At 35.6% G+C, this 7957-nt stretch overlaps 1 protein-coding gene across 7 annotated transcripts in view; it reads left to right on the top strand.

The window, feature by feature from the left end:
- Window positions 1–5004: 5004 nt before the first annotated feature.
- LOC149205187 (Peptidase M50 family protein) overlaps window positions 5005–7957 on the top strand; it is a 118992-nt gene continuing 116039 nt past the window's right edge. For 2 of the 7 annotated variants that reach the window (XM_089394943.1, XM_089394942.1), the window contains exon 1: window positions 5006–5287. In XM_089394943.1, coding sequence (XP_089251069.1) covers window positions 5196–5287 — 92 coding nt within the window. In that variant the 5' untranslated portion in view covers window positions 5006–5195. Of the gene's footprint in view, window positions 5288–7957 lie in introns of all 7 variants that reach the window. The other 5 variants (XM_089394939.1, XM_089394941.1, XM_089394940.1 and 2 more) reach the window with 5 other exon arrangements.

The following is a 7957-nucleotide window of genomic DNA, read 5'->3' as shown; positions in this document are numbered from 1 at the left end:
CTTGACTTCATCAGGTAACTATCAAATATAGACATATTAGGATCGGGGATCTTGCTTCATGCAAATGCTCTTTGCAACCATAATGCTTTTACTAAGCCAAGCATAATCAACCTTACATAAAACAATGTTGTACCATCACATCAATAGAGTCAACTTATCAAAGTTTGGAAGTCAGATCACAACCATGATCAAAGTCATCAATATAACAATATTAATTCTTTCAACCATGAGACAGGTGGAGCTCATATATGCCAACAAGTTATCATCAACCATGAATTATCAATCCGAACTTGATCAAGTCATTCTCATAATCATAATACAAGTCATTTATGTCACTAGGTGCAAATGCATACAACAAGGATGAGTCATGCAGGTTCCATTTTCATGCTGAATCACAACTATCATTACCTCAACCATTGTGCTAGGAACAAGGAGGCCAATACAAAATCATTTTTCTAAATATTCACATAAGTCATTATACCCACCTAGCATAAACATCAGGGAAATCAACAATCGTCAAATCCGATCATTAAACATCAGGTCAAGTCCAAATTTGCTATCACAGAGAGATCTATACTCAAAACCTATCTCAATCATCAATTCAAAGTTATTATCAATCATCATGACAAAACATTGTTCATCTATATCAACCAGCCAAATCATGTCAACCTCTTGTAGCACAAACATAGTGACATATCTATATGTACGTCTCAGTCACCTGCAAACACAAGTTCAATCTACATGTTCATATTATGGAAAACAATCAACCTTTTCTTGCTAGCAGATCTTGTTGTTATTTGCCACACATTTGTAGGATTGGCATCTCTTAGGTGAACATATGTTGATTTCAAGTACAGTGATAAAAAAAATTCAAAAATCAGATTACAGTCGCAAGATATGTCAAAAACATCTTGATTCAGAGTTCAGACAACTTTAGAAAGCTTCAAATGTTGGTCAATTGTAGTGAAACCTCTGGATGCTCCCTTCAAGTTAGCATGGGAGTGTCTTTAGCTACTTGGACGCTACTTGGGCCTTAGCATGCATGCGTCCAGGGATGAAATCTCTTAATTGTATGCCTGCATTTGGAGCAAAAACCCTTATTTTTGTATAGGTTTTAGATATAAGACTTTGCTACTGATCAATAATGTCAGATGCACATAAATCATACTTCAACAACACAAAATGCAAATATGAGAAGGAATCTTGAAGAGATTCTCCCTTTGACTGAGAATCTACTTCATTCATATTCATCCATGCAATCAACCTATCTCTACTAGAGTCAAGCAACAAAAAATCTGTTAGATCATAAATATATATTTGTCATGGCTATCAACATCATGACATCAATATTTCATTGAAGGTTAGATTCAAAACCGCATATAGATGCAACATCATATCTAAGATATTATGAACACATTAACACTTTCTATTAAGTCACTCTATTAAGTTAGGGCAACCATAATTACTCATCTCATCAAGACATGTCCATAGTTAGTAAGAGATCTAGATATCAATCTTACACTTATACTTCTAACATCAAGGTTACCATGCTCTTCATGATCAATTAGGTCATTCAATAAAACTTTACCAAAGCAGCAAGAGTGTCAATCTCTCTTTCCATATGCTTTCTTCATGCTTATCACAAGAATTACCAGTAGTATCATGTATAAGAGTCAATGAGCTATCCTTCTTTATGAAATCCATCATGAAAAGTATCAAGAGTATCATTTACTAGAGTTAAGGTGCTAGCCTTTTATAGGATCAAGATATCCAACAGATAGATGTTAGCCACACATCAAGTACATCAATATATCAACCTTAGATAGCCTCATATAATTCAAAAATGTCCAACATAGGTGCATCATTTCATCATAGAAAACATAGATCTAAGTTGCTTTCATATGCATGTATGAGCCATTAAAGAAAGAGACATTCTTATCATACCTTAGGGCTTACCAATTCAATAACTGAGATACAACATACCATGCATACCTTGTGGTATTCAAATACTTGTGCATCTTCATTAGACATGGGCAACTAGAAGCACTTTGTCTTCTCATAGTGCCTCTTAAGCTTTTCCAGCTCTAGCCATCCTTCCTTCATTTCAAATGATCCTCAAGAAATATCTACTCATCATAGCTCATCAAGGAGGTTAGTCACATCCATATACTCAAATACATATGCAAGAAGTACAAACAATAATCATAATAATCAGATCCATGAATCTAAACAAAAGTAAGAGGCATCATAAGTCAAGAAATACTTATCTTCAATGAAAGGTGATCCTCTCCCTCTTGAACCAATCTTCAATGAAAGGTGATTCTCTCCCTCTTGAACCAATATTCAAGAGCCATCAATGTTCATAATCCATATACCAATGTTGCCATCAAGTATCCAACCAGGTCTGCTAGGGATTATCCCATCTAGGGTTTCATCAAATCTCCCACAAGTGCTTGAGCATCTTCACATTGACTAGCTAGGTTCCATATCTTATATAGTTTCCATAGACTAGGGTTTTCTCTCCAACCCTAACCTCATAGAATCCATCAAACCCTAATAATCAAGTTACCTAGGGTTTTCCTCAACCCCTAGAATTCTTTTAGGTCTCCACCATTGTCTTCTTTTTGCCATCAAAGGTGTCATCATCGGGGTGATCACCATGGCTTTTCTTCAACCCACCTTTGATACTGTGCTAATTTTTCATAGGGCTACATTGTTCTTTGCTTTTATAATTGCATTTCTTCATTAATACATTAAGTTAATCCCATATCATCATTACATTATTCATATATACAACCATTATTTATCAACATATGCAATTACGTAGAAAGAACAACATCATCGTCATCAATGCAGCGGAATATAAAGGAACAATAGAAGAAAAGTGTACACACACATAGAGACACTAGGATTGGTCCGATACTAGTGCAAAACCCATTATGGGGAAAATCCTTACAAAACTTCTTCTTATTAGATCATCCTCAAATGATACAACACAAGAGAGTACAATGATCCATAACTTTATCTTTGTAACAAAACAACTATGATATCCATGAAACATATCTAATCGTGCTTGAAATCAAAACCCTCATATTGATGGCTGTAATGTGCTGTCATAGACTGAAGTCAATTGTTGTCAATGTGCCCAACATTTCTATCACTAAGCGGAAACTTCAAAATAAAGAAATCTCATCTTTGAGTCTTAGACACAAGGAGGAGGAGTTGTGCGAGCGTTTATGGCAGCCCAAACACTCCCAAGTCATTCTGTGCATGCGTCCAAGGACCAACTTACCAGATCTGCCCAAAAACCCTTAGACACTCCCATGCAGTTATTGTGCATGCATCTGAGACAACTTGGACACTTTTAGGACCACTCTGTGTGAGCATTCGGGGACCGACACCTCCAGATCTTCCGCTAAGGCCCTGGATGCTCCCATAAGCCTATGTACTAGTGTACAAGGATCTCTAGACGCTGTCATGACCATTGTGTGCTAGTGTCTAGGGACTAAAATGCCCTATTATGTGCCAACATCCAGAAACCAGAAAACCCTAACTCAGATAGAACCTCATGCTTGTGATTTCAGACCCTTGCACGAACTCCATCCATCGAACCTATGCGAACAAAGACAAAAGAGAAGAGAAGATAACTTGATCGAATGTGTCCAAATGAGTTTGAGGTCTCTTCTATTTATAGGCTTTCTTGAGGGTTTACTTGGGGTTAAGGCTGACGCAAGCAGTTACACATGTGGTTAGGCCGACCCATTCCATAATACATGTATGAATAAAATAATTCATAACTCAACTCCCGCTTGACCAAATTGGGTGCTCATTAGGTTGATTTTGGTCCTCTCGAAAAGAGGAATCCAATGCAATCATTATCTCAGTCATTTAAGTTGTCCAAGGTGGAATTTGACAGCAGTTGCAAAAATTAACAACAACAAGGTGTCTTAAATCAACTTCTCTAACATCATGTGTAGATATCTCGATTGAATAAAAACATAATTGAAATTAAAAGGGAAAAATGGGAAGTCCATTACATCTTTAGGTCCACAATCAACCACTTTAAAAGTCCAATATATATTTTTATAAATTATAAACATAGTTGTCCCCTCTTGAGACAACCAAATGGTTGGTATTATGGGATGTTATCCCCTCCACTAGGTTTCAAATCTCACCTGGGACATCTTTGGGTGGTTGTGATAAGGCTTAAGGAGCGGATTGAATATACTCTTGGTGTTATAGTGGTAATTTCTTTTCTTTGTATATTTGGCTTACGAGCTATTGAATATACTCTTGGTGTTATAGTGGTAGCCTCGTTTAGATTACTCCAAAAAATTACCTATTCACCAAAGAGTTACCTATTCACCATGATTAATAACAATATAATTATAAACATAACTAGATCAACTATTTACTTTGATTAACAAAATATGTACTTATAAATTTGTCCAGGATTACAAAAATTGAATATCAAACACTTCCATAAAAATGAAATTTAACATATTTTCATTTTGTTAAAATTAAATCAACAAATATCATATTAATTCAACATAACCCTACAACTTAATGTTTAATCAACATTATTGATTATATCGTAATGATTGTATTCCATGTTAAAAATTTTAATTTATAATTTTATTATATATATATATATATATTTATATTTAAGATTTATTTCCCAATTCCTTAATCCTCCACCATAATTTATTTGTATTTATAAAAATGGGTTTTGAGGTCACCGTTCAAAAGACTATTAATCATAAGACATGTTGCTTCAAAGATCCCATTTAAAATGCAAGACTACACTATACTCCCTCATTAATTTGTAATGTAAATTTTCCACCAATTTACCATTAACCTATTTGACATGTTTTTTTTTTAATAATGACATGTTGTTTTAAACGCTCCCGGGCACGTAAGTTTGATGTACCCAGCCATGTAGATGTGGTTATAATTAATTTTGTTTGTGAACACTTCTCTACGTTGTAGTTTTCGTTCCACCGTCTTAACCGACTTTAACACCGATATTCACAGCGGTGTCAAAGACCCTACATATATGTGTATGTGTGCGCCAAGAAGGTTTAGTGATGTCTCCTTCTAAAGCCCTCATGGCCTGTTAAAATGCACCCGTAAATTTTGTACGCAAAATCTGCGAAGCTGTTCGGTTGGCATGAAATTTGAATAGAAGACTGAAAATGCCCCGAAGGCGTAGAAGGGATGGCACTGGTATACAGGGACTGCTGCCTCTCCACAGGAGACCATCCCTGATCCATGCAGTATCCTGCTGGTAGATAATCTCTTCCCATTCCATCCTCACTATGAAGATGAGCACGCCAGTTTAATATTGTATATTGTCAGTATATTTAAGTTTAATTCAACGAAGATTTCCATAGTTAATAAAAATTAAGTGCAAGGAGACCAGGGTTTAGTATTTAAGTTGTAGCACAAGCATTTCAAACTCTCGAGGGCACAAATTGTTCGGTAGAATAACATTTCTGTATGGACCTGTTCAAGCCGTGTGATTCAATTTTTTCTTTTTTCGATTTAACCTAATTAGAAGGCGGCAGTTTGTGCTATTTTTTACTTATTTCTCAGAATTCTGTATTGTGCTTCTTAGAAAAGTTAGGTTACCAAAAAAAAAGTTCATTTCGGCATCTCAGTTTATTTATTTATTTGAAAAATTTCCCAGAATATACCCTGACGAGCTGCACAAAGAGTGGACTTCCTTTGTCACTTTGGCAATCCGAGGGGTACAACTTGCACTCAGTCTCATTCTCTTGATACTTAGGCTGTACGGGTGAGGCAGACCATATCGAGAATCGAGGAGAGATCTCTTGCACCAGATCAAAACAAACGGTTGTCAAGAATATGTTATGATAAGAAAACATCCAAATCAATATTCCCAGCTTATTAAAGTAAACTAGATTACGAAATTGTTCAATAGAAAAATTTGTTCAGCGGCGGACCAACCCAATGAAAATGAAAATAGTGTAAAGACTTGCCCTTTGAAGATAGGCTAGCTTAAGATTGAGGCTCGTTTGCTAAGTGGGACACATTGGATCTTTGGCCTAGAATGTGATAATCCAGTTAAGTTCACAACTTCATTTTTTGAAAATATGTTCTGGTTGGTTTTTTAAACAACATACGTTTAAGAGAGTAAGCTAAATTTTACACCAAACTCTGATCTTATCGTATGACATAGGAGAACGTATTTATAGTACAAAATTTGTTTAAAAATTGGTTGTCGAGGTGCCGAGGATGACAATAAACGTCCAGCCAAAATGTTACTTACCTTAGAATAGAATAATCTTATCCCTAAACTACCTGTCCTATTTAATCTTATCGTGACTTCCAATTTTAACAGAGTATTCTAAGCGTGCTCCTAAGTGGGCATTATATCTTCAAGAACCACTTTATTTCATTAATGCCAAGCACCTCTCCTCTTTTCTTTGTTTTACACCTTTGTGAATGTGTTAGCAAACCTGTCTTCATTTCTGTTGTATACAACCTTAACTTCTTTGTTTTGCCTTTGCGTGCTGATAAGTGTTGTTGGATCTCAATACGCTTGCTTCTTGCATGAAACACTAGTTTCTTTGCGAGCTGAGTCACACTCTGTCACTGATTCGCTGAAGATCTATGCTTCCTAAAACTCTTCGTAGCAATTTTACTTCACATGTAGCGGTTATTGTTCCTTCATTTTTTGTCCTGTAGACCTGTTTGCATCCAATGCCACTCCGGCAATTTAATGAGTTCCCTTGTTTGATTTTTCTGTCTGGTATCACACTCTTCCTGCATTGCTTTGTTTCATTTCTCTAATAAGTTCATCTTCAATATAGAAAGCCAGGTGAGCTATCTTTCTCGCAAATTTGCTTCTTAGATATCAATGAGATGAATCTCTTCAATTATTTCTGCCCCATACAGAGAGATTGAAATTTTGACTTCCAATTTCTGCCATAACAATTGTTTGATAATGTATTATTGATGTTTTGGGATTAGCCACTTTTGAAAATTCCATATTGATGTTTCAAACTTAAGTTGATTTTATCTTTAGGATAACGAGAATTGTGAGAAAGATAGCTACTTGTTACACACATTAATATAGAAAACTAGGTGAACTATCTTTTTTGCAATTTTGCTTCTTTGATCATCAAGGGGAAAAATCTCTTTAGTCGTTTCTGCCCCTAATAGAGGTTGAATTTGTGATTTCTGTTGAAAATTAGCGAAAAAAGTCATTCCTTGATTTGTGCTATATTCAAGGAGTCAAAGTCGAGTTCTTTTTTGTGCATGGTCAAGTTCCTAAAATTTAGGAGTTCCCTAAAAATTAGGAGTGCCTAAAAATTAAGAGAAGATGAACAAGCCTAGGAAAAATTTGTTGGAATTGGAGAAGGATGAATTCCTTGGGTAAGGAAGCAGAGATCATAATTCTTGCGTAGGTTTCAAGCTTAGATTAAGCTGGAAAGACAAGTGCATCTTTCATATTGAAATAGTTGTATTATAAGAGATCTAATGCTCAATTTTCTTCAATAAATTCTCAGTAATCAGGAAGAGGGTTTTCCCAATTGTGTTCCCTCTAAAAATTGTGCTGCTCAATTGTGTGATTGTGCTTTTATTTTTGTTCCTAATTCCGCTGCAAATTGAGTAGAGAAATTTTGTGTTTGTAAGAAAAGAAAGTGTTTTTTGAGATTGTTCTTATCAACATATCAAATTTTTGTGGAAATTCTACATGGTATCAGAGCTCTTGGAACAAATTTAAGATCATCACAAGTGCATCACACAAGGAAAAGGAGGTCTGTGGTAGTCGAGTCCCTTAGATGTTGGTTTGAAGTGAAAGAAGGTCGAGATGGTGTTTCTTCGTGTGTTTCAGGGCAACCGGGATTGGGTAGGTGGTGGTTCTATGACAAGGTTGAAGTTTGGAAGTTTTTTAGTGTAGGATTAGTGGGCATATTCTCTTCAGAAC

This window comes from Pinus tabuliformis, chromosome 1_2 (assembly GCF_031772625.1).
Source record: "Pinus tabuliformis cultivar Carrire ecotype Pingquan chromosome 1_2, CPIR1, whole genome shotgun sequence".
In the NCBI taxonomy this organism is placed as follows: Eukaryota; Viridiplantae; Streptophyta; class Pinopsida; order Pinales; family Pinaceae; genus Pinus; species Pinus tabuliformis.
The sequence above is the reverse complement of the archived record's forward strand: the minus strand, read 5'-3'. Positions and strand labels throughout refer to the sequence as shown.